Below are 27,424 nucleotides of genomic sequence, written 5' to 3'. Positions count from 1 at the left end.
ATTTCTCCTCATTGACACTGCGTGAGCTGTGTTGGTGTTGATTTTAGGCTTTCTTGACTTGCTTCAGGGCAGCAACACACACAGACACACACACACACACACTCGCACACAAACTACAAGGCTCATTAACACCAACAAGCAGACATATTTTGTTGTCTTGGTTGAGTGGATGATAGGGTAAGCGAGCAGATGTCTCTTGTCCTCCATCCCCACTGCATGTCTGTGTTGGAAACCCTGTGCAGACCTGTGGAGATCTGGGCTCTGCTGCAGTGACACCATACTGACCTCCCTCTCAAACCTAATGAGGCTCACAAGCTGCTTCTCAAACAAAACCATAACTCAATAAAACCCGCACTCTACATAAATAGCTAAAGTCTAAACATTGTTTAAAGGTACAGTTTGTAATTTCTGATGTTCAGCAAAATTATAATGTAATTTTTAATATCTGATTGAATAAATTATGGGATTTACAATTTTGTATATGAATGTGCATGTCCTAAATGAATTGGTCTGAACTGATACTGTGCATCCCATATTTTTCATTCATTCTCTTCGATCTTCCTGACTGCTCAGCTCTTTGAGCGACATCTGACTCTCCCCCTACCCTCTCCCAGGAAATATCCTCCTCCCTCTAGTTTAGAGCTGTTGCCCCATGTGCCCTCGGCTGGACAGGTAACAGCCCCCCCTGCAAGCTAGTGTGGACAGCTGTTGTACACTCATACACATGAATCTTAATTCACCCCAAAAAGTGTCCCTATAAATGTTAGACACTGAAAGTAAAGACCAAAGATGCTCTTAGGCACAAGAATCACACATCACAGTGAGCACAAGCACAACTACACAATCACAATGCACTGTACACAGTGTGTGAGTGTTCACTTGCCAGTGCATGTCTGTTTTGTGTTGAAATGACAAATATCCATTTTCCTCCATTGAAACTAAAAGTGGTTTGATATTGTAATGTAGTAGCACTTGCCCTGATTTTTGCTTTTTGTTTTTTAAATGATGTTTAAAGGAATAGTTCTTCAAAAAATGTATATTCTATCATCATTTACTCACCCTCATGTCGTTCCAAACCCATATGACTTTTCTTTTTTTTTTTCGTGCAAAAAAAAAGAGAAATTTTGTTTTACTATGCTCTGTAAACAAAGCAATATGATTGGAGCCTGAAACTTTCAACATTCAAAAAGTATTCAAAATTATTAATGGTATCGTAAAAGTAATCCATATTCCATATTCCAAGTCTTCTGATTCCATAATATTTTTAATACTAAAATTAACAATAATTTAGGTTTATGAGAGAAATAGCTGATTTGTTTATTTTTTTGATTTGGAATGTTTTGAATCTGTTTCCAAAAGTAGTCTGAATGATTTATTCATGATTTGTTTGTCCACTCGAGTGCTCAACTGACTCAATGATTCAGTCGTAACATTTAACAGCTCAAGGAGAGAGTAAGATCATGAGTGAATAATCGAGTGAATGTCGATTTTATTTAGTTCCTCACAAAACAAGACTAGCATGGGTCAAATTGACTACTTTGGACTACTTTTGTTCTTGTGCATTTTTTTAATTCAAACATGAAAAAGCTTGAATAAAGGAAAGTAAATGAGGACTGAATGATTTTTGAGTGCTTTTAAGTGATTTTTGAGAATTATTCCTGGCTAAATGTGTTTGAATATTTGTATTTTATTTCATTTAATTTTGTATTTGTATGTGTGCTATACTACATATGTGCCAGCAGATGATCACATCTAAGCGTGGTGATGATCACTCCAGTGATTTTACAGAGAAACCTCTGGTAAGTTCTTTTTAGCCACCTTTACATTAACCTTACAACTTCATACATTTATGATTCATGGGTTAATTATACAAATTTCTCCTGCTACATTGCAGATGCAGCAAGGGATGTCCTCCACTCCAGTTCCCCAGATAGTCTTAACTGAGTGTAACTCTCTCCCCACGTCCCCTTCTGAGGACTCACCAGAGACCCGGCCGTCTGGCAGCATGCAGACAGTTAAAGACAATAACACTGGGAATGATATCAGAGTAAGTTACTTCAGCCACATTGTGAGGACTCCCCGTCTGTCGCTATGGAAACAAGACTTGTCAACCAGCCAAAAAGTCCCTCGGATGCAAGATTTGGATGCGGCCCAGAGGGAGCTCCAGAGTCCTGTCCAGGATGTGACCCAGTCGTTCCCGCCCTTAACAAGCGAGAGAGCAATTAAACAGCCCCTGAGGAGGGAGCCATGGGTTCAGGAGTCTCTCGAGGCGCGGACAGAAACGAAAGAAGAGCGAATGAGAAAGTCAGACACTGTGTTCTCTGTCCCGCTGCAAAATGGGCCTGTAGAGACATCTCAAGTGGGTTTGATCCACACTCAAGGCACTGGAGGGGTAAAGGAAGACATCTGCCACAGCACGTACCGTCGTCTGGACAGTTTGGAGGAAACCATCCGTGAGCTGGAGCTCAGCCTGATGGAGTTCAGCACTGATCCTCATATGGGGAACATCTTCCCAGCATCCGTCCAGGCGCAGAGTTCCTCCATCAAGAGATCTGGCAGCACTCGACATACAGCACAGACCGCTGCAGACGGAGGAGGCACAAACAAACCTGTTGTCCCACCAAAACCATCCTGCATCAGCACATCCACAGAAAAGGTTCCACCTACCCTCGAGTATCTTCTTCAGCCCTGGTCTTTCTGTCTTTTCCATCTTCTTTCTTCCTGTCTGCTGGAAGGTGTTTGGTCTCTTCCGCTGGGTTGCTCAACTAGATCAGTTTGTTCTCTTTTGCAAATGCTTTGATAAACTGTTTGCCTTCAGCCTCTGTAGAAATACATATTTTATCTTTTGCAAAATAAATTCTCTTGTTAACTCCTCTTCTGTAATAGCCTGCTACTTTTCTTAAAATGACTTTGCAATCTGGTTACTTTCCCGTTGTCTTATTTTCCTCTGCTACATAAGACATTAAATGTGGTTTTCTCATAAAATAAAAAGATAAAGCCCAGGGAACCTCTTCGTAACTGCTTGTGTGATTTTGTAGAGTAATTTATGTGGTATTGTCTCCTGGCATTTGTCTTTCATCTTCAGAGAGTAGTTATAGGATAAACTGCTATGAAGCAGCATCAGATATCATGTGTATTACTCAACTCCGCTGAGAACAGGGCTGATCTCCATGTGTGACAGAAGGGAAGGATTTGGATGAAGTCACTTGTGTTTTCCTTTGAGTTGCTTTCAGCCCACACATTTGTATACAAGCCAGCAATGCGTCATCCCTCCTAACTGTTGTGTTCAAGCCCCTTGCTCTAGGTCGTTGCACGCTGTTTTTATAGGACAGATGGAGCCTGGCATCCGCAGGTCCACCTGATTGCATGCATTAGATCCTCTTACAAAGCCCTCATTCAGCGAGGTGCTCATTTTCATAAAACACACAGCTAATGGGCCTCCTTTAAGCTTTGAAAGGTCTTTTGGCTGGTTGTGACTCTAGACTCTGGTCAAGTGCTTGATCTTTTATAGGTAATATATGCAGAGAGTGAAAAGACTAGAGAAAGTGTTCATTATTTCGTATTTCACAGAGATATTTTGTCAACTTTGTGCAGAGCTGTATCATTTATATTTTCTAAATTTGATACAAGAAATCATAGTTAATATGTGTCTGTTTGTGTGTGTGTGCTGAGATGCATGTGTTCTATTAAAAACACATTACCCTCCTGCTCGTCTTGAACACTATTCTCCTCCAGCACTTCCATTGACTGCCGGCGATGGCAAATACACTGTTGGAAATTGGATGAAAAATATTGCCAAATATAGTGCACAGATTCATCTCTTCTTCTCTCTCATCCTTCTCAGACTGGCGGTGGAAAAGTGTTGTCTCGTCTAAAGCACCTGCAGCAAAGTGGATCAGAAAAGAGCAAAACAAGCAAACAGAGAGAGGACTTCCTAAAGAACCAGGGTCAACAGCAGGTATGATCTGTCTGGCTAGTCATTCTGTTGTTCTATATCTCAGTTGTTCTATCATTCTGGCTATCATTCCGTGGTTTTCTCTATCATTCTCTGGTTCTGTCTCTGTCTGTCTTTCTCAGTCTAGTTTTAGTCTAGCTTTAATCTTTGTTTTGATCTTGGTTGTGGTTTATTTTGAGTTTGGTCTAAAATTTAAATGTGGTTTTAGTCTTAGTTATAGTTTTGGTCTAGTCTTAATCTAGCCTAGGTGGTTAGGCCTAGCCTGGTCCAGTTTTTTCAGTCTTGGTAGTACGTTGAACATGCTTTTAGTCTCATTCTTAGCCTTAATGTTGTTTAAGTTTGTATTAATATTTAAAATTTCTGCAAGCTAAGAAGAAAATTTTCTGCTTAAAACCGATTCATAATGTCTGTCTGAGGCCTTTTCAGAGCTCAAAATCCACAGCTCAGACTATTGCCAAGAACTTGAGGGGAGATGTGTGTGTGTACATGCACGTATTTGTCTGTGTGTGTCAGTCACAAGTGAAGTGAGGCTGGGAGAGAACTTTCTTGCAGTGACGCTTTGAAAAAGCTGAATTGGTGCATCAATCGCAGAACATTTGGGACTCTCAAATGCACTTAAAACCCCCTAACAGAACAAAGAAACCAGAGACAGGTGGGTCTCAGGAGAAGGGGTAGAATGAAAGCATGAAGCCAGAGACGAGGGAAATGTGAGCTCTGCAACATAAGGGAAGTGAATGAGACAGGTGGAGAAAACAGTGGAGGGTTTTATAAAGACAGATTAGAGGGAGAAAAAGACAACTGAGGACCTGCGTGCTGTAGGTATGGAGAAGATAGATATGCGGTGCCCTGTAAATCTCCTCACTCTGTATTTGATAAATCTGGCCCTTGTTCAACAGGCCGTGAATATTAGAAAAGAAATCTAATCTTTTATGTGGAAGGAAGAGAGAAGCAGATATTGGCAAGTCTAGAGAGCGAGCAAGATCAGAGGGTTCATATAATTACAGGAGAGCATATTTGCTGTTATAGGCACTCCTGCTAAGCTGGATATGATCAGGATTTAGTCTTGTCAGTGTAACTGCTAATTATTCCCCTTGAAGTGGACTGCGTATATCGCCTTTTTGTCTTAACCCTATTAGCAGAAAATGGATGCAAACATTTATGCACACACATCTTTTCACCTTCCCTTAAAAGACTTTATCTTTGAAATGATTGCTCTCTCTGACTGCTTGATTAACACATCACTGCTCCAGCACTCTCTTTTGGTCCGATTTCACTTGCCATTTCCGAACTTTGATCGATAGAAAGTTCAAAAGAACAGCATTCATTTGAGATATAACAACAACTTTGGAATAGTTTTTTTGTTTATTGTACCAGAAAACGATATGCAGATTTTGTCACACGGTTAAAACTATTATGCTGTCAATAGAATGACATAATCTTGCAGACAGCAGAATAAAATAGTTTTTCTCAAATTTATCAAATGCCAAAAAAATCCTTACGTTGCACATATTTCATTAAAGCATCTTTTTTTCTCTATCTCAAGTTGTTTGTGCACCCCTCTAGCACCCATTTTCATTTCACATATGACTTCCTTGGACAGCTTTATGTCTATTCTCAATTGCGTGAGCTTTTGACACATGAATTTTAAAAGGAAAGTAAGTGGAAAATGGCCAAAAGGGAAATGTATTCTTTATGACCATGCAGAAGCAGTAGCTATTTTATCCTTCTTCATAGTTGTGTTCTCCAGGGACTTTTTGAGAAGGCTCTGTGAAAAGACCATGGGCCAGCAGATTTGGAAAAGAATGACTGAAATGAAAGAGAAGGAGAAGGTTAAAGGGAAGAGAGATATGGGCGAGAGAGAGAGATAGGGAGTCTTTTTCTGCTCTATCAGGGTGGAATAATTGGCACGTCATGTGGAAAGACACAGGCTCTAGGCTCTCTCTTCACCCCCATCTCTATGTCCTCTTCTCTCCTTGTATCCGTGCTGTCCATCCATCTCCCTCACAAGTGATTAGAGTTTGAGAAGATTTCAATGGGACACTTTCAGCATCCTGTCACACAGTAACCGAAAGAGTGTGTGTGAGTGACTGATGGTAATAGAGATGCATACATGTTCAATAAACCAAACAAGATCTTGGGATCAAATGGTCCGTTTCTTCTAGCATAATGCATTGTGAGTGTTATAAATGTATGTGGATTGGCCCTCATGTGGTGAAATCCACACGTAGAGTGTACCAGGCTAGCATCATGCATGAATGATCCTAACCTGAATAACGTTGTCCTGTGTTTGTCTTCATCCTTCCTCCCATCGTCCCCTTCCTCTTGCATTGTTCTCTTCGTCATCACAACCTGCCTGCGTGTCACATGCCATCCTTCATCGGCCCTCAACCATTCACGTCCAACCCCTCGACCCAGTGAATGGAAGCGAGAGACCCAAAACAACCTGACTTGACCAAGGCTTATCCACCTCTTCCTCCGCTGTCTTCACCACCACTTCTTCATCAGCATCTCCTGACTGAAGCCCACAATCCTTTACCCAGTTCCACCCAGTCAATCCTGTGTACTTTTAAGGAAACGGCCTAAAACATCATGCAGTTTTCAATATTCACCAGAGCTTCATTCGTTGCTTAGAGAAAGTATCTTGTGAGAGAGATTAATAACACATTGCAGCCAAACCAAACCTGAAAAGCCTCCCAAAATGACTTTATTTCTTTAGTTTTTACTGTGTTTCTTCTCTACCCACTCTTCTGTCCTTTATTCCCCCACTCCTGCCCCTCAGGCTCTAAGTCTGAACATCAGCAGAGGCAGAACAACCGAGTCGCTCCTCGCAAGCACCAGAGCCGCTAGCTTCTCTGGCCACCTACCTTCCAGATTGCGAAAGTACCCCCAGGAGGGGGCGCTGTCCTCCTTAACGGCCTCCTCCAACCAGGCCAAAGCGCTTCTTGCTAGCCTCTCCTCATCCAGTTTCTCAGCAGAGGCCCTCCTGCTCTCGTCCACTTTAAGACAGCATCGGTTACTCAGAGAGCAGAACTTCAACTCCTCAAGCCTTCCTCTTCCCATCTCCAATGGTCGATCCCCTCCCTCTCCGACTTCACCTACATCCTCTTCCTCAACCTCAACCTCACCCTCTGCTCTGACCTCACTGAGTCTGTCCTCGCTGTCCCTGAAACCCTCAGTCTCCGGAAGCTTGGAGTTTGTCAAGGAGAGGAATAAGACTAAACCCAAGATGGTGACTCTGGACAACAGTGATTAAGGAGGATGTGGCTGGAAATGTATATATAGGATGCAGACAGCACAGGCAGATGAACTGAAATGCTGAAATGATGAACTTTTTTTTTTTTTGGAGGCTTAGCTTCTATAGTGTTTTGTTTCTGATCCTTTCCCCGGCTCTCCTTACCAAGACGCCTTGCAGAGAATGGTGACGTAGTGCAAGGAGGCGTAGTGCACTTTTCTTCAGTTTGTAAACCGATCCAAACTGTAAACCCTACCTACTCTGCATTTCTGCCAGTTCCTCAAACTAGAGAACCAACAGATGGGCTTGGACACTCACCACCAGCCTGTTTCCAGCTCCACTGCACAGCCAGCATCACACCACCCACGGGAGGCCTGGGGAAGGACTCTTTACCCAAACCCTCAATCATTTGCCAAATCTCACATGTTGGAGGTCTAGCTGAGTTCGGTAGATATCCATCAAGTGTAAAATCAAGACTGTAAGACTATGTAAAACCTAGTAGAGTTGCAATAATTGAAAGTGAGTACTGTAGTAGTCAGTGTTTGTCGAGATGTTTTATTGCTAATATCTATATTAACAAAAAGAATGTTAAAAAAATAACAGCAAAAACTTAATATGGAGGCAGTGTTGCTTGTTATAATGTAGATTTTGCCTATCAGGCATACTGCTAAAGGACAATAACTGAAATTGGTGCTATGATTAACATTTTGATGATTATAAACTCCCTTAAGTGGATAGTTCATCCAAAAATTAACATTCTGCCATGATTTACTCATTCTTATGTTGTTGTAAACTGATTGACTTGCTTTCTGAAAAGAAAAATCCTTGGTTTATTGTCTACAACAGAAGTCAGTAGGGTCTAACAATGTTTCGGACTCCACTGACTTAAATTGTGTGGGCAAAAACATTCTTCAAAATATCTTCTTTTGTGTTCTACAGAAGAAAGAATTTCATGTAGAATTTTCATTTTCAGAAGAACTTTCCCTTTGAAACACATACACTGCCTAAGAGACTATTTTTGTTCTCATTTGCACTCAAATAGGTCTTCATACAGCCGTTTTACATGTTTGCTGTAACTTAGCACAAGTTGTCATGGCAACAGAGGAATTGTGAGAAAGTGGACGGCTGCCTACTTTTTAAATAACTTATTATGGGATGGTGTTGTTAGGCATTTGTTTTCTTCAAAGTCAAAGTTTTCCTCTGTAAGGATATATTTAGGATAACTTCCCGGTTCTTGTCATTGCAGAAGCACAACAGGTTTTAGAAGCTAGAGAAAGTACAATGATCTGACAATCATCAAACATTCGGCACAAGCTGTCTTAACCTTTGGGCCTCCCAGATTGTGAAGCTGAATTCCAATTTAAAATGAACAAACAGATGGTCAGGTTCACCGTGTAGGGGTTGCACAAGCAAGAAGACAGAGGGTAATTCCACAGCATGTACGCCAGTGGACGTGATCCATTGAGTAGAAGACATCTGTGCGGTAGAGAAATCCAACTCATCCTTTCTCCTACTGTAATGAGCAAGTCAAACCCTCCGACACTTAGATTCAATATCATTTTTAGAAGGTAACTGTGTGCCAGTTTATGATTACCTGGAATGGTGATGTAAATATGAACATCACATCCGTTCTTTTAAAGGCTCTGATTATGCCCATCCATCTGCTTTTCTCATTCCATAACATGCACGCACTGGCACACGCGACAAAATTCTTTTTCTTCTTCTCACAGGGGTATTCTTATGTTGCGAATTTGTCAATGCCACAACCTGCAGGTTTTCTCATGAGCCCAGAGAATTTAAGAGCAGAATAGAATGAGATGAATAGAGCAAGAGGGGAGATTTTTCTAACTTCCTGAAAAAACCAATGTGTGAAATTGATTGCTTGTGCTGCGGGGTTTAAAATAATGGCTTAAGCACTAGGTTGACGTCGAGAGTAAATGGCCAGAGGAGAGATTAGTGGTGCTACTCCGTGTCTCGCAGCCAAATCGGCCTGTAATTCATGTCCGAAATGTATAATGATTCATGTGGGATGTGCTGTGAGAGGCAAAAAGGTCAAGCTTAGGTTGTTACATGCATGGAAACTCCTTCATTTAAGCCACTGAATACAGTTTTATTTCAATTTAACATCTGTGATTGAAAACGCCTGGATCTGCTAGTTATACAAAAAGCAGAGCAACTCAGTGGTGGTTTGCAAAATTCCTTAAAATTACAATTGTTAAAATGAACTTGTCTTGATTTGTACTCTAGATCTTTTACACACTTGATTTTTCTAGTCCTGTCTGGAAAGTCCACAGCAACCATCAGATTCAAAGCTTAGCCGATTTAAGGACTCCGCACCAAACTATTATTTCAAACTAGCAAGTTTAGCAATTTGTCCTGCCGTGAGCACACTCGCACGATCAAAACGTTACCCACGGCCTACAGTTTCTCAGAAACCAGAACCGGGTTTCATGCTTGGGTGGAGATGCTAAGAATCTACTGCACTTCCTGTCAGAAAGTGCACTTCATCCTCTTAGTAAAGCCACGGGTAGAAATTTGTGAGCTAAGAAAAGACCGTCTTGACTCCCCTCGGAGAGTGTGATGGATAAATGTAGGAAGCTGGTGAAATCTCCCTTTTTAAAGCAGTATCTTTCTCTCTTAAAACATGGTAAGATATCAGCTCAGACATGATATATAAATACATCTTCAAATTTAGTCATTTATTTTTCACTTAACATGGTTGGTAAAAAAAATTGTATGATACTAGATTTGCGTTTGTATATTTTTTTGTTTGTTGATTTTATATTAACTGAGATTTATTTGTACATACTTTTGTTTTTGTAATCCTGAAGAAAAACATAGCACACTAGAAAATTATTTATTCATAAGAAAAGTGTTTTGTATATTGATTTGAAAATATTACTCTGTACAGTCCAGCTCATGTATGAAGTATAACTGCATCTAACCACAGGTTGAGATTTTGTTCATTTTATGAGTTTATAAATTGGGTGAATCTGAAAAAGCCTTTATCCAGCCAGACAGTCAAAAGATTTTATTTAATGTGATTCGAGTGAAATCAGGTGCATTGCTGATACTTATTAAACTCTAATCTGTATGGTTACCTGAGAATGTCATTTGCTTATTCTTAATTTGTTTGCTTTTGGTGGAATCAAAGATGAAATGTGGCTATAATGGCAAATGTAAATGAACTGCCACAACCCTCTCCTGCCATCTAGTGGTAGGGAGTACATCTGAAATGTATTGCTTATTCAGTGAGACACTACTGAATAACAGTTTTTAAACTTTCAATGTACAAATGCCTTGGTCAAGGAAACGAAAAGGAAATGTTTGAGTTGCAGGTTAGAGAAAGACTGCAGGAGGTAGGAGGAGCTGGATGCTTCTGCTAGTTGTGTCTGGTTTACCAGGCCAAAAATAACGGAGCACTTTGGAGAAAGCACATTCTTTGTTGAATGGTCTTTGATGGAACGTCTTTATGTAGAATATTTTAACAGAGCTCTTTAGTCCCTTAAGTGAGATTTCTTTTCTATATGGATGTGTGGATGTTACAAAATTCTGACATCAAATAATACGATTAAAAAAAAAAAAAAAAAAAAAAAATGAAAATACTATAACATGTAAATAAAACCGTAATTATTCGATTCTGACAAAATTATGTCCTGAAAAAAAAAAATTTTATTTAAAAGATGGAGTTATAAGGTATATATTAAAAGTTTTTAAAAATATATTAAAAACAATAATTATAGCAATGCATGTACATCCTAAAAGCAATCGCACGGTGTAGATGATTTAAAAAACAAAAAAAACAAAGTTATATACATGTTTGTTTTTTTTAGGTCAATGGAGAGAATATTGAGGTCAAGTGCACTGAAATGAGGTTCACAGCTGTAGAGGTAAAGTAGGAATAAATGACTTTTTCTATATGTCTGATTTCTTTGTGGCTCAGGCATGTCCAGTCTTACTGTAATCTGTGGTGATCAGACTTGAGTGGCAAGCTCTGAATGTGTTTTACTGAGTGATTGAGCAGATTTAGTTCAGCTCTGAGCATCAGGGCACTAGTTATGGTGTGAGCCCTTTACCTTCCCATCTCTAGAGTAGAGAATTATACCAACAGAGAATCACTCTATATACAAATAAGATATATAAACACCTATAGATACAGAAGAAAAATAAGTTAATTTGTCAGTGTGGATGCCATGATAACTTTGTGAAAAATGTGACTATTTATTTTTTTTCTGTGAGAAAACATTGAGAGCTGAAACATTTTGTACATAATTGCTGTGGTTGTGTGTCTAATAAAGTACAGCTCTCTTCTATGACGATATTTCTATTGTCTTTTTTTTTTTGGTTTCTCAGAATTAAAGAAACATGTTTGTTACTGTACAATGTTTTCACCATTTTATTAAAAATATCTCAGAAATCGTACAAATGTTTGCATTTCAATATAAACGCTGCAAAACCATGAAAATTCAAGCTCTGCAGTTGCTTACATATTCACGAGCATATGCAATGGTACAAAAATCCTTTTTATGCCTTATTTACAATTATATGACTTGTATCAGGGCATATGTAAGCGTGTGATGATGGGTGTCTGTTAGTGTGACTCTTTGTTTGTGTGCAGCATCAGTGAATGTGTATGTATGTTTGCCAGTCATTTACTATATCACTGTACAGATTGAAAAGGTTTTAATATATAAAGAATAAGACCAGGTGTTATATACAGAAGTGAATGAATGATGCATTTATATAGCACTCTTTTTTTGGGGGGGGGGGGGGGGGGGGGGGTCTCTCCTCATCCACCTGAAGTGTCCAGTGGGGAGGAGGGAAGTCTTTTTAGGTAACTCTCAGTTATCATGTCGTGGAGTCGCTCTCCGACCATCACCTCTTCTGTAGGGTGCATTTCTCAAATCTGACAAACAAATGAAAAAAATATATATATATAATTCTTAAAAATATATATAGAATAGTAGGTGGCAAATCGTTCTTGTCAGTTAAGAATTAAGGGAAGCATAAGCATAAGGAAAGTGCTTGGGGTATATTTTGACAAGACTATTTTGGTTGTTAATCGATAACACTTTTGTACCTGTTATAATGTCATCAATGGCCCCGTCTGTCACTTGGGGCTTCACCTGTCTCTTCTTCAGCTCTGCAATCAGATCCATCTGAGGCATTTTGGGCATCATGGGACTCTGGTCAGAATAGGAGAACAGAATTATAAATATAATTCTATAATTAGTAGATTTATAAAAACAAAAATCAAATTAAATAAATGCATTTTTTGTCACCTTTTGAGGAGTGCTATCTTTCTTCTTTAGGTTAGGGGTTTTCTGTTCTTCTGCTGCACTCACTTGTTTCTTCTTCTGTTCATTATCTTGTTCTGCTTGCTGTTGTGTGACAATAACACACCACAGTAATGAATCAGTTGGTGAAAAGCTTGCAGTATCTTAGTTTTTTTGTTTAGAGCTCAGCTCCATTAACACGCTCATTCAACATTTTATTCCTTTACTGTACTTACAGTATTTCAATCAATTCCCATAAGCATGTGAACAGTCAAAAAAATAAAAGCTTGTTATTTACCCTTGAATATGTGTATGTGTTGACACAAACGTTCAATAGCTGTATCTCTCACCTTATAAGCTTTGACGAACCTGACGAAGAGCGGGAAGAACATGGAAGGCTGTGTCGTTTTCGGATTCTCTCCGTAGTACTCCACTATAGACGTGTATGCCTCCTTGTTGGCAGAAGAGAATAAGTCAGCAAGACTAATTGAGCAGATTTGATGTCTAATAGTTTGAGCATACTCTCACCTGTGCTGTTTTGCCATCTTTAACAAGTGAGTCTAATACATCACTGTTGGCCTTAACAAACTCCTTCAGGGCCGGGATGTCGTCCTGCACCAGGAACTCTTTCTTGGTCCCTTCCATCCCTCTCTCCAGAGATCTCACATCCTGGAGCACACTGTCCAAAGACACTGAGAGAGCAAAGGAGTGAGAAAGAGAAAACACTCTCCAAATCGATTATTGATATGCAGTGAAATGTGTCTCATTGTTTGTAGCATGTACAGTATGTAGTGGGATGAACCGTTATTATGGTATTTCTTACCCAGAGCAGCCTTGTCTACAAAGCGGAGTTCAGTGTGGAAGGAGGCAAGCTCAGGGTATTTCTCCTGCACCATATTCGCGATGAAATGCATCAAAGTCTGTGTGCGGTCTGTGGACTTCGTGTCCAACAGCTGAAACACACAAGAGAGTGACACTGAGTGAGAACACTGGGAGTTTTTACTGTGGCCACTAAGAAAAGATTAAGAGATGAGATGTAGTTATTGGCGAAATAGAGTTAAGGTAGATGCAGAAATTGTTTTTATTTTGGGTAAATATCATCCATCACTAAGAAATGAAACAGATCAATACATTCATACAGTAATTATAATGAGATGTGTATATATAGATGGAAACTGCTTAAAAATGTACAATATAAAATTCTGAAAATTACATATAACCTGCAAATTTTCACTGTTAACATTTTAATATATTTTAATCAGGGTTATTATAGATTAAAACGGTCATTTCTTGAAATAAACTTCAATTGAAATATAATATATTAATATACAAACGTATTTTATTTTAGCTACTTGCCAAGGCAACTTTTCACATTTTCAATTTTGCATTTTCATTTAGTTTAGTTTGATGGACTAACATAACTGAAAATAATAATAACAATTAAAATGAAGACAATAAATCGAAATTATAATAGTATAATGAAATAAAACTGATTTCAATTTCTCTCACTAAGTGCGAAGTCTTGTTTAGTTCCGTCTGGCATTTCTGAGCATTATTCTAGTGTTTGTTCCTTCCGTGTTTGACTTTGGTTTGTTTAAACTGACTGTGATTCTCTGCTGCCTGCCCCGACCTCTGCTTGTTATTGTTATTGATTCTGGATATCCCTTGACACACCTGATGCTGTTACCTGAATTCTGCCTGTTTGACCATTCTCTGTTAATAAAGTACTGCAGATGGATCCGAACATCTCTGACTCCTTGTTACATATATACAGTACTGTATATACACACACACATGTAGATAGATATAAAGACTTAATAAATATTGTGTGTATAATTAGTTTTGTTGATGTTTTTGAGTTTGTCAAAAAAAAAAAAACATTAATTAAAAAAGTGGTAGGGGAAGTAATCTGAAACATTTGAAAAACCTGAAAACCAATGGAAAACGAAGGTGAACGTAAAAGGAATTTATAGGAAATTTCAGCTACAGAAGAGTAGCTTCTGAAAAGTTTTCATTCCCATTCAAAGTTTCGATCTTTGTTTCTGCATCAAAGGCCTCTACATGAAAGGTCTGTCATAAGTAATACAATGAGTTTTCCAAAACTCTCACCTGGGCCTGTAACCTTCTGCTCTTATTTACAATGCATACATAACACTTCAGTCCTGCCTAACAAAAACATGAGCCTTAAAGTTCAAATCTACAAACCCACTCACCAGGTCAAGGCTCTGCAGGCGGAATCCATACGCTGCTCCTCTTTTACTGCTGTTCATGTAGTTCCCAAAGGCCAAGATGATCTGAACCAGAAGATTGATAAGTGAGCTACATTGAATAAGCACACCAAACATACCTTTAAGCACAAATGAGGTCTACTCACCTCTAACATCTTCTTCAGCTTTGATGAAGACTTGAGGGACTCGGAAGCTGCAATGATTGCATCTAATTGCTACGGAAACAGGTGGAGAAAAAAAGGATGATTTTTTTTTTATAAAACATATGAATTATAATAGGTACACCAGCCAAAGAGTGATGTTAACTGACCGGCTGCAGACGTTTCACGCTCTCTTGGAAGTTGCCCATGAACGTGAGGGTGTTGATCCGTTGAGCAAGGCGTGGGATTTTACCAAAGCGGATCATGAAACGGTCCTCTTCACTCAGGTCCTCTAGTGGCCGCCCTTCCTTTTCGTAGTTCTGGAGTAACTTCATCTCAAATTCTGATGGGACGAAACGTTCCAGAAGCTCCAGAAAGTCAAGACCCAGAGACTGCTGATCATATCTGAGAGCAAGACACAGAGAAGAGAGTTTCCACGCTCGTTCAGGTTGGTTTAAAGCTTTTTTTTTTTGTGCAGTTTGCTGTTGTTGAAACATACCTCTCAATGGCTGTGCAGATGTCGTTGGGGCTCATGCCTCCCTTGCGGAGGGTGATTGCAAGGTTTTTGGATTTGTTAGGCTCCAGCAGGGACACCTTACTAGGTGCCTTCTCAGCCACCTTAACCTTGAGCTTCGAAATATCTGTTGGAGGACCTTGAGCCTTGGTTTTAAACTGCTCTGCAAATAGATCCATATTCAGCTCCTGAGAGAGAGAGAGAGAGAGAGTGTAATAGATTAAAAGAGATAATTCACCCAAAAATGTAAATTCATTTACTCATCCTCTTTGTTCCAAACCTGTATGATATTCTGTCTTCTGTGAAACATCCATATAGTGAAATGTGTTTCAAAGTAATTTTGTACCTCACTGGCTTTCATTATATGGACTATTCAAACTATTCAAAGAAACATTCTTACAGTTCCACTCAACGCTTTGAGTCATACAGGTTTATTTTTGGTGCATTTTAAGGAATTCTTTGCTGTTACCCCTAAGAGTTGTTCATCATTCAGCTCAACGAACACCGTTCCCGTCACTTGATTGGGCTTCAACGCCTGCCAGTTCAACAGGGGCATCTTGAACTTCGGTTGAATGGGTTTACGTCCCTTTGGTCCTGTGTGAAAGGATGAAAAAGATGGATGTAAGCTCACTCAGCTCTGGCTGCATGTTTGAATGATTATTTCTTTTATTGTGAAATGTTTAGTCCCTCCACCTGTTTCAGCCCCAGTGGCAGGAGGAGCTCCTGGAGGGGGTGGTGGTCCACTGCCAGGTGGGGCGGGGGTGGTGGTGGACCTCCACCAGGAGGAGGAGGAGGAGGGGGAGGCGGAATACCTCCGCTTTCAGGGGGAGGAGGAGGGGGTGGTGGTGGTGGAGGAGGGGGAGCTGCAGCATCAGGTAGTGGAGGTGGTGGAGGAGGTGGAGGCGGTGCTGCGCCTGCAGGGGATGGCGCTTGAGAAGCTGGATCTGATACAGTCACTATGAAAGGACGTTGTGTTAATATCAATGTAACCAGCTAAAGGTAAACAGTTTGAGTTCACTAGAAGCATTCATTTTAGATGCTAAGCAGATGGAGAACTTTTGCACAAGTGCTCCTACCTGTCTGAGTGACAATTTTCTCTACGGTGACTGGAATCACTTCGATGTCCAGGCTTCCAGAGGCTGTGCGCTCCAGTCGAACTAAGCCCTTCTCCTGCAGTTCCTTCAGCTTCACCTCCAGTTTGGACTCCTTTCCACTCACCTCTCCGTTTCTTTCTCTGTCTACCTGTGAGGGCTGTGACAGACACTGCTGCTCTTTTTCTCTCTCTCTCTGAATCTCTCGTTCTCGTTCCCTCTGCTGCAAAGTGCTCACTTGGGCACAGGACTCTCGCAAGCTCTCCTGTTACACACACATGTAAAGGTTAGAGACAAAGACTGATTCCCAATTTTGATATGCCTACAGAATTATTTATTCTAAGAATGAATGTACTGCACTTTGCATGGAGACACACTACTTCTAATCTTGAATACTAATAGTATATAGTATGAATAGTATGCAACGAAAGGAAAATGCAGTGGGTTACCTTAAGCACTGCTGTCTCTTTAGTGGCCTGCATTAGTTGTTGTTCTAGTTCTGCCATTTTTTCCAGTGCTCTTTTCTCATGTTCCTGCAATCTGGAATTCAGCTACAACACAAGAATATCCATACACTTATGAGGAACAGAACAGCCTTCCTGCAACGAGGCATGTGTGCTATTTAGTAGATGATTATGTCATTATGTGTAAATGTATTAGTGTCCATAGAGTATAGTTAACCTGTGCATTGGTCTCCCGCAGTTCGGCTAAATGGTCCATTATATCCCCTTTATTTTCTGCATCCTCCATCAGCGCTCCAACATCAAACAAATTATCCAAGTACGCCTGGATCTGTACTTGTAACTTCTCACTCTCCATCTGTTTTAAGGACTGCAGACACACACATTTCATTACAAGGATAATGCACAACTTCATGTATACGTGCGGCGTGCATATAAAGCATCTCAAATCTATAGGATCCAGTTCAGTGTTAATTATGTGTAAGATGTATGATTTGCTTTTATAATGTATTTATCTCTTCTGTACACTAGACATACCTCTAAGTACTGGTCTAGACGCAGCTGGGTGAACTCATACTGAAGATGCACACGGAAGTTCATGTTCTCCACTGAGTGGACCACAATGTTTATGAACTGCATGCAAGCTACCTGTGAAGAAAAAGATCAAACGGATAGATTCAAAAATCATTTATATTACATACACACAAAAAGAAAAAAGCAAGCAGGTGTTATGTAATTCATAACTGATAACAGATGTGATTGACAGCAAAGCTCACCATGAAGTCAATATTACTGTCATCATGCATGAAGTACTCCATTAGCTTCTCGAAGCGGTTCTTCTCTCCACTCACCTGTGAGAAAGTGGGCCGAACAGAGGTGAGGTTTGAGCATGACACTTGTTATATCCTGTGCTACAAAACGTATAGACTTCTTACTTGTCTCAGAAAGGTATTTGTGTAGTTTGCTAGCGTAATTTCTGATATTTATGTCACTTAACTACCATTTCAAGTTTTTGAAAGTAAAGACATGGATAATATTACAAAAGATTAATATTTCAAATAAATGCTGTCATTTTTATCAGTCTATTCTATCGAGAGTCCTGAAAAAAAAGAATTAGTGTCCATAAAAACATTAAGCAGCACAACTGTTTTCAGCTTTGATAATAATAAGAATAATAATACATGTTTTTGAGCAGCAAATCAGCATTAGAATGATTTCGGAGCACACTGGGAGGAGGTAAAAGATTAAAAAGAGTTAATTAAGTTTTTAAGCTATACTTCTGGCCCTAGGCAGAAGGAAATGTATCTTGACCTTCTGCAAAACCTGACCTAACCATTTTATGAAGACATATAATTTAATAATAATAATAATTAAAAAAAGTGTTTGTATATGTGTAGAAGGCAAGTCATCTTACTTCTTTAAAGTTGTCAAAGGCCGAGATGATGATGTCATGTCCTCCTCTAACCAGACACACTGCAGCCAACAGCTCCAGCACAAGAGCCTTAGTCCTATGAATGGTATATATAAATGTATTACAAACTCATGCAATAAACTCACAACCCCTATACCCCCACAAAGAAAAAAAAATATAAGAAAAAACCCTCACCTGGGATTTTTGTTGTTGAGACCGAGTGTAATTTCATTGACACATCTGGGGTGAGTCATGACTAAATTGAACCCAGACTGTAAAAAAAAAAAAAAAAAAAAGATGAGTCATATAAAGTTCTCCTAAAATGACCTTTGAGTAATGAGTCTAGTGTTTGAATGTGTTTCTCACGCCAGCATACCTGATAATTCATGATAGCACGCAGACACATAATACAGAGGTGAACGTCATCTCTCTGGCTGGCCAATTGAGAATCTCGCATAGCTCTTCTGCCGTGGGCCAAGTTGCTTATTCTAATGTGGAGAGGCAAAAAGATTAACACCGAATCTGTAAACTTATCAGAATAAGAACAATATTTAAATTCATGGTTTCTCTGTTTTAGTCTTTATACTGAGCAGCGATCGCTGTATTTTGGGGTGTGTCGTAACATTGACTCACCGGACAGTGAATGCACGTGCCACTTTACGCACGCCGTGTGTGGGAGAATGGTTGACATTTTTGGCTAGATCCTCCACTGATCTCTCTGACAACCTCCTGTTGTCAGATACAGAACCGCCGTTTTCCACAGCTTCCACCTCAAACCTGAGAAACACGTCAGCACAGAATCTGGGGTCATTTTCAGCTACACACTTAAGAAATAAAGTTTCTTTATAAGCATCTATGGTTCCATTTAACATCCGTGGAACCTTTCCATTCTACAAAGGGTTCTTTTGATTTTTAAAATGTCCTTCAGACTCCTCTGTTACAAAAAAAAAATTTGATTTATGCCTACACGAGCCATGCCTATTTTTTCATACATTTATTCAGAATCAGTTATTCATATTTTGTATAAGTACAATGACATTTTTATTTTAATTGCTTTATATGGTTTTCGGAGCACAAATTGGTTATATACAAAAAAATGATAGGGCATCTGGGATGCAAAGGCACCTTTTTCCACCTTTGACCAGAAGATGTCATAAGTGTGCAACGTATTGAAAAGCTTCGGGTAATGAATTTTACAATAAAGTTGAGAGGAAAACTTCATTTCACCATTTTATACCAAGTTTTGTTTACTTGAGCAAAGGCAAATAAGGCTCCTCTTGGCTTATATAAAAATTTATAGATTACCGTTTATAAAGTTTTAAATACATAAAACCCGGAGATGTGTGGAGCTCTTTTTTATGATGGATTTTATGATGGACTTCTATTGGACTATTAAATAACACCCATTCACTGCCATTATAAACCTTGGAAAAGTGATTGTATTCGTCTGAAAGAAGAAAGTCATGAGTAAATCATTGGGTAATTTTCATTTTTGCGTGAACCATCACTTTAAAAAAAAAAGAAATAAACTTTTTTTCTTAGTGTAAAGAAAGTAATAATCCAAAGAACATTTACCCACTATGAAGAATCTTTTGTGTAATGGAAAGTTTCCATGGATGTTAAAGGATGTTAATGGAACCATCAATGCCAATAAATAAAAATTAATATAAAACTTTATTTTTAACAGTTCATGTAAAAATTTTATCTTTTAAGAGCTGTTAACTGAAAGATTTACTCATAAAATCTTCTAGGACAAGTACTGCATTAGACTGTAATGGTGCTGATGGAAAATGTTAGAAATGACAGAATGAACATACGGCGCATCACTTTGAGCATATGACAAGTAGTCCACCAGGACATCCAAGCCTTGGTTTTCCTCGTTCAGAAACTCCTGAGCCCACCTGTAGAGTAAAAAAGGAATATCATGATATGTATCTGTGGAAATCTTCTATTATTCAGGTGTAAAATGATCTTTTCTTTAGTTCAGAAGTGGCAGTGAAGTGAAGCAGTGATCTTTGCATTGCACAAGAAAAATAAAGCGGCCACTAACCCAATGTGATTGGTTCTCAGCGAGATCTCCAGCTCTCTCAGGACTTGAGTTGACTCCTGCACACGTTTCTTGAACTGTGGAGAAGGAGTCGCAGAGGTAAGCTGACTTGATTGACAGACAATCATTCATGTCACATTGAGACTAAACTGAGATCTCATTTGGGCTTTTTGGGCAGGTGGGTGTCAGCACATATGTAGGATAAGAGAAATGCGAGTATAAGGAGGAGGTGAGGGAAAGAACAGAAAGAACAGAAAGAGAAGGATGTACTGACCCTGCGTGTCACTCCACCCTGGTCCTGGTAGAAGCTCTTGATTTTAGTCAGATAAGCCGAGGGAGGGTTTTTCACCTGAAATCGCTCCTAACAGACATCAGGAGAAAGAGGAACAATAAATGGACTGACTTCCAGCTGTGATGATGGAGGCGTGTAGAAGATATTTAAATGCTCTTTGGTCATATAGAATAATGAGGTTGAATAATGTTTGGGGTTGTTAAGTCTTTTTAATGTTTTTTTTTTTAAAGTATATGCTCATAATTAATTATTTGATTACAATACACTAAAACAGTAATATTGTGAAATATTATTACAATTTAAATGACAGATATTGAGAACAGTTGTGTTGCTTAATATTTAATATTTTTGTGTAAACCAAGATATATTTCTTTGATGAGTAGAAAGTTAAAAAGAATGGCATTATTTGAAACAGAAACCTTCGGTAACATTCTAAATGTATTTACTGCCACTTTTAAATTAATTCCTTAAATAAAAAATAAATATGTGACCCTGGACAACAAAATCAGTCTTAAGTGTACATTTTTCAAAATCAAGATTTAAACATCATCTGAAAGCTGAATAATTATGCTTTCCATTGATGTATGGTTTGTTAGGACAGGACAGAATTTTGGCCTATCCTCACATGTAAAAATGTAAAATCTGGAATTTGAGGGTACAAAAAAGTTTAATAATGAGAAAATAGAAATGCATATTACTGTACTAATTAAATATTAAGTTTTGATATATTTACATTAGGAAATTTGCTAAAATGTTCATGGTACATGATCTTTACTTAATATACTAAAAAATTTAGCCATAAAAGAAAAATCTATCATTTTGACCCATACAAAGTATTTTTGGCTATAGCTACTGTACAAATACATCCCAGTGACTTAAGACCAGGTCCAGGGTCATATATATATCTTGCTTTATATATATATATATATATATATATATATATATATATATATAAATCTTGCTGATCCCAAACTTTTAAATCTTACTGTCAATCCATCTCAGATACTGTACTGTATATGTATGAGAGAGATATATGCCATTTATTGATGTTTCTTCAGTTGTATTAATACATATTTTCCCTGAAGGTGGGAAAAGCCTACATTATGCCCATGGTAAGAAATACATGTTAGTTGTGTGCATTGGTTGCTAAGACAACCCGGTTTCACTACATGCATAGCTACAAAGCCTGCATCCTACAGTTGTCATAGAGACACAAATATTAACACAGGAAGTGCATTCACCGTCTCTTGCCGCTGCACTTATTTTACCCTTTTCTCCCGTTGAGATGTCTGCTCACTATCAGCATTCTTTGCAAGCCTACTTAAATTAACATCATTTACATACTGTAATGAGTCATTTCTGTCTACCACTGTTGTTTTTTCCCCGTCTTATAGGCCATGCATTCTCTGAAACTGATCACTACAAATGCCTCAACCTGTATCTTAACTATATTGCCACAACATAGAAAATCAACAGAACAAGAAAATCAGGGTAGATCGTTTAAATTTTAAGCATTTTTTATAAAAACACTAGAGATGCTCCAAACATTCTGAAAGGCCTTTAACATTTTCTCCTGATATGATATATATATATATATATATATATATATATATATATATATATATACATATATAATTAAAATATCATCAAATTGTTAATTTATTTTTAGTTTACAGTTAGTTTAAATCCCAAATTCAGTTTCTCAGAAAATTAGAATATTGTGAAAAGGTTCAATATTGAAGACACCTGTTGCCACACTCTAATCAGCTTATTAACTCAAAACTACTGTAAAGGCCTTTAAATGGTCTCTCAGTCTAGTTCTGAAGGCTACACAATCATGGTGAAGACTGCTGACTTGACAGTTGTCCAAAAGATCACCATTGACACCTTGCACAAGGAAGGCAAGACACAAAATGTCATTGCAAAAGAGGCTGGCTGTTCAAAGAGCTCTGTGTCCAAGCACATAGAGAGGTGAAGGGAAGGAAAAGATGTGGTAGAAAAAAAGTGTACAAGCAATAGGGATAACCGCACCCTGGAGAGGATTGTGAAACAAAACCCATTCAAAATGTGGGGGAGATTCACAAAGAGTGGACTGCAGCTGGAGTCAGTGCTTCAAGAACCACTAGGTACAGACGTATGCAAGACATGGGTTTCAGCTTTCGCATTCCTTGTGTCAAGCCACTCTTGAACAACAGACAGCGTCAGAAGCGTCTCGCTTCAAAAAGGACTGGACTGCTGCTGAGTGGTCCAAAGTTATGTTCTGTGATGAAAGTAAATTTTGCATTTACTTTGGAAAACAGGGTCCCAGAGTCTGGAGGAAGAGAGGAGAGGGACACAATCCACGTTGATTGAGGTTCAGTGTAAAGTTTCCACAGTAAGTGATGGTTTGGGGTGCCATGTCATCTGCTGGTGTTGGTTCACTGTGTTTTCTGAAGTCCAAAGTCAACGCAGCCATATACCAGGAAGTTTTAGAGCACTTCATGCTTCCTGCTGCTGACCAACTTTATGGAGATGCAGATTTCATTTTCCAACATGACTTGGCACCTGAACACAGTGCCAAAGCTACCAGTACCTGGTTTAAGGACCATGGTATCCCCGTTCTTAATTGGCCAGCAACTGAAAATCAATGGGGTATTGTGAAGGGGAAGATGCGATATGCCAGACCCAACAATGCAGAAGAGCTGAAGGCCACTATCAGAGCAACCTGTGCTCTCATAACACCTGAGCAGTGCCACAGACTGATCGACTCCATGCCATGCCGCACTGCTGCAGTAATTCAGGCAAAAGGAGCCCCAACTAAGTATTGAGTGCTGTACGTGCTCATACTTTTCATGTTCATACTTTTCAGTTGGCCAAGATTTCTAAAAATCCTGTCTTTGTATTGGTCTTAAGTAAAATTTTATAGTACTGAATTTGGGATTTTCCTTAGTTGTCAGTTATAATCATCAAAATGAAAAGAAATAAACATTTGAAATATGTCAGTCTGTATGTAATGAATGAATATAATATACAATATAATATACAAGTTTCACTTTTTGAATGGAATTAGTGAAATACGCACTGTACGCACTGAATTGACTGTGATATGAACGATGTAAATTCTGAGTGAGTGAGTGAGTGATAGATTCCTGAAGTGGAGTGTGTTTTTATGATGTGAGTGAAGTAATGATTTTATGTATTATTCTGTATATGTTTTATGAACTTTTGTACGTAGGGCCTATAACATCTACCTGTCCAGGGACTGCGGGTGGAAATTATAATTTTTTGTTATAACCTGGAACATGACATCTCTTCTTTTTTAGACTAATGTTTTTTCTGTGCATTGTCCCTGATAAAAAAAAAAAAAAAAATCAACTTTTTGATGATATTCTAATTATATGACCAGCACCTGTATATACTGTATATATATATATATATATATATATATAGCCTAAATATTTATAGTTACGATTTAGAGTGATAAATTAAATGTTGTTGTTTTTTTCTTTTACATATCATGCAGTATACACCCAAAAAAGAAAGAAAATGTCAAAATGTCAACAAATAAATAAACGTTAAAGGACATATGAACCCTGGTTACAGTCTTCATATAACTTGTATAAGTTTTGTTCTTGTATTTGTGTCACAGTGTAAAGATCTTGTTTATGCTTCTGGTGTGTCTAAATCTAGTCTATCAGATAACTTCCTCTCAAAGGTCACACCAACACTGCAGACATGAAGTATTATGAAAATGCAAAACTGCTCAAAAATGCAATGACTTAACGTATTTCAGTATGGCTAATTCATTACGTATTCCATGAGTAATGTCTCACTCTCTAAAAGAGAACTAAACAGGGAAACGATCAAGATACTCTCAGTTCTACTTTGCTGCCATTTAAAAAAACAAAAAACAAGGTGATCAACAGATGACAATAGTAGTATCTTACCTGATCGCAGACAAGCTCCCATTTCTTCTCATTGTCGTACTGACTCAGAAGCTTCATCTTGTCAGGAGGCAGATTCATGGTGCTCTGAAAAGAGAAATTAAAAGTTCATCACAGCAACCTGGAGATCATTGTGAATAAATATACTAATAAAGAAACATATTGCTATTCTTATTGGTCGACATGCTCCATGCACATCCATCACAAAATACTGGACTTCAATAGACAGATTACATCCATAATACTGTATATGGAAAATGATAAATGATAACTTTTTCTTCAGTTCCAATTATTATCTGATTTGCCATTTACATCATGTATTTGTAACATTGATAATCACCATTTATATCTGATGCAAGACAATGAGAGGGAAATCTACATTACAAAATATACATGAAGCAATTGTTGTTGGTACTTAAGTCTACTTCAGATTGTTAAAGGGACAGTTCGGCCAAAAATGAAAATCCTGTAATCATTTAAGTGTGAGTCAATGATGACACAATTTTCATTTTTAAATGAACTATTATATTATGTGCACGTCTCATAGATTAATTTTCCCATGCGTTTATATTTATCTACTTGAGATCATATGCTGCGTATCATCAGTCGGACACAATGTGACTTCCTGAAAAGAGGGCACAGGGCTGAGTCTTGTATTTAAACATTATTAGCGACAAAAATTCTTCATTATTAAGAGGGAGCCACATTAAGAGTGTGTGTTGTTTAAAAAAGGTGTCTAGTTTAGTGCTGAAACACTGTGTTCTGGGGTGTTTCTTTCTAAAACACTAAGACGTTTCCGCTTTGAACAGGTTTTTTTAAGGTTGTGTGCACAATGAGCGAAAGCACATTTAGAAACACACTGAGCGGTTAGTGAAGGAACAGAGAGAGCGTGGTGAGCAGGGTGGGTGGGGTAGGGTGGGGGACTAACTGCGGTCTACTGGTTCAAAAGTGTGAGTAATGTGAGACTAGATTAAGTTGATATTATATATAATGCACCAAATGCACAGTTCAGTGGCAGTAGCCTAATGAGGACATCACTGTTAAGTGTGACCATGTGTGATGCACCTATTCATTAACATACAATGGTAACTTGATCAGAGTAGTTGATTGAGTTTATGGGGTCATGGACAAAGTTGCAGAGAATGTCCCAAACTCGCCCATCCTCTGAGCATTGTAAAGATGAGTTTAGTAGGTCCAACTCTTCTCAGGGCCTGGGACAGCCTGGTTGTGCTTGGTCCAATAAGAGTATTTTCAGAAGGATAAAATGGCCATTTGTTATATAGAATTTTTATTTTTTTATTTTAGTAAAAATAAAATATTATTTTGAGAAGTTGCATTAATGAGAAGTAACAATATTCACTCTATGATGGAAACAGGCTTACACAGTGTGTTGCTGAAGTGGAACCAAAACTGAAGATAACTTAGCTTCCATTAATCAATGAATTAAATGATACAAGAAATCGCTCAATAATTGGGATGGTATATCTAGGAGTATGACCAATTGAAAGTGGTGTCTTGCACTTAAACGAAAGACGAAACAAAGGTCAGTCATAACAGAGAATGTAGGACTCTTGTTGTCTCATGACTTCTCTTAAGAAGTTGCCTAATTTGTCATCCCGTCACTGCCATTTCCTATATCAAAAGCACATGTGGAACTAAAGTGACAGTAATCAGATTGTATTAGGTCAGAAGTGTTTTTCCTAGTGTTACTTCATTTTGCATTTCAAGTGGAAGATTGCATTTTCATTGAAATGTTCAAATTATATCAAATTATATAAATTGTATCATCCTTTTAATTTGTTGTGCATGCACTGTCAATGCATCAAGAATACAAGTTTGTTTGTTGCACTACAGCTAGTATTTATGTTTCTATAATGCGAAAACAGAGAATTGAATACTGTTGTAGTTCCCAGCACAGCTGTTGTTTTTATCAGAACAGGAAGTGTAAAGACAAGCTGCTTTTGCTGTGTTCATATATAACATTTACATGTCTATGTATCAAAAAACTCACCAAAACCACACTGAAGCGTTCTTCGAGCTCTTCCTCGGGAGGCATGGGTAGTTTAGCAGGGGCACATTTCTTTTTAGGGGTGGAGAGAGCAACATTTGACCCTCCTGTTGAGCCTTTGGCCTCCGGCCCCTCCACCTGATCAAACCCGCCGACTGTGTTACCCATCACAACTTTCCTTAGGAATTTCAGGATACTGAACTCTTTCTGGATCAACCACTGGCAATTCCAAAAGCCCAAAGGAACCCAGGAGGAACCCAAACAGATATCTCTGCAATCCACAGGTAAAAATCCACTGAAATGTTTGAAGTTTTCTAGACACTCAGATCCAGTGTTAGATTGAAGCACACAGAGTATTTTAGGTCACGCTGTCAAACAGAATAGATACCTTTTAAACCAGAACTGTGTCCAAGACGGTGCAAGTGATTGTGAAGAAGCTCTCAACCAGGAATAGAGTTTAAAATCAAACTCACAATCAGATTTTAGAATTAAGACAATAGAGGTCCTTTAAAAGTTCAGTTCTTGGGTCTGTAAGTGCGTCTGAATGTGTTGTTTGCCAGTGTTACAGGCCTTTTCTCCAGTTGTCTGCCTCTCGTGTGAGTGCTTCAGATGTTGGAGCATCTTTCTCGCAGCTTCCTTTATGTCCACCCCCTCTGATCAAGACTGCAGGAGTTCCTTCCAAAAGAATATACAGATGTTGGCATACATGAAGGCACCTGTCCGAGCACACTTGTGTGTTCCAGAAATGAGAGACTAGCAGTTGTGACAGCAGAAGGAAACCACAGAAAAAAAAAAAAAAAAGCAGAAGCATCAGCGTTTCCTGGATACCTCGCGCTACAGACAGAG

At 38.6% G+C, this 27,424-nt stretch overlaps 1 protein-coding gene and 1 pseudogene across 10 annotated transcripts in view; one reads left to right on the top strand and one right to left on the bottom strand.

Annotated features, from left to right (window-relative positions):
* The window catches only part of srcin1a (SRC kinase signaling inhibitor 1a), a 100,352-nt gene extending 88,848 nt beyond the window's left edge, over positions 1–11,504 (top strand). For 9 of the 10 annotated variants that reach the window (XM_026208020.1, XM_026207990.1, XM_026207981.1 and 6 more), the window contains 2 exons: positions 3,845–3,958; positions 6,735–11,504. In XM_026208020.1, the coding sequence (XP_026063805.1) occupies positions 3,845–3,958; positions 6,735–7,208 (588 nt within the window). In that variant the 3' untranslated portion in view covers positions 7,209–11,504. Of the gene's footprint in view, positions 1–3,844; positions 3,959–6,370 lie in introns of all 10 variants that reach the window. The other variant, XM_026208047.1, reaches the window with a different exon arrangement.
* A 451-nt stretch (positions 11,505–11,955) lies between these two features.
* LOC113046918 (formin-like protein 1) lies at positions 11,956–27,380 on the bottom strand (annotated as a pseudogene).
* Positions 27,381–27,424: the final 44 nt, after the last annotated feature.

Source organism: Carassius auratus, chromosome 3, assembly GCF_003368295.1.
Source record: "Carassius auratus strain Wakin chromosome 3, ASM336829v1, whole genome shotgun sequence".
Lineage (NCBI taxonomy): Eukaryota > Metazoa > Chordata > Actinopteri > Cypriniformes > Cyprinidae > Carassius > Carassius auratus.
The sequence above is the reverse complement of the archived record's forward strand: the minus strand, read 5'-3'. Positions and strand labels throughout refer to the sequence as shown.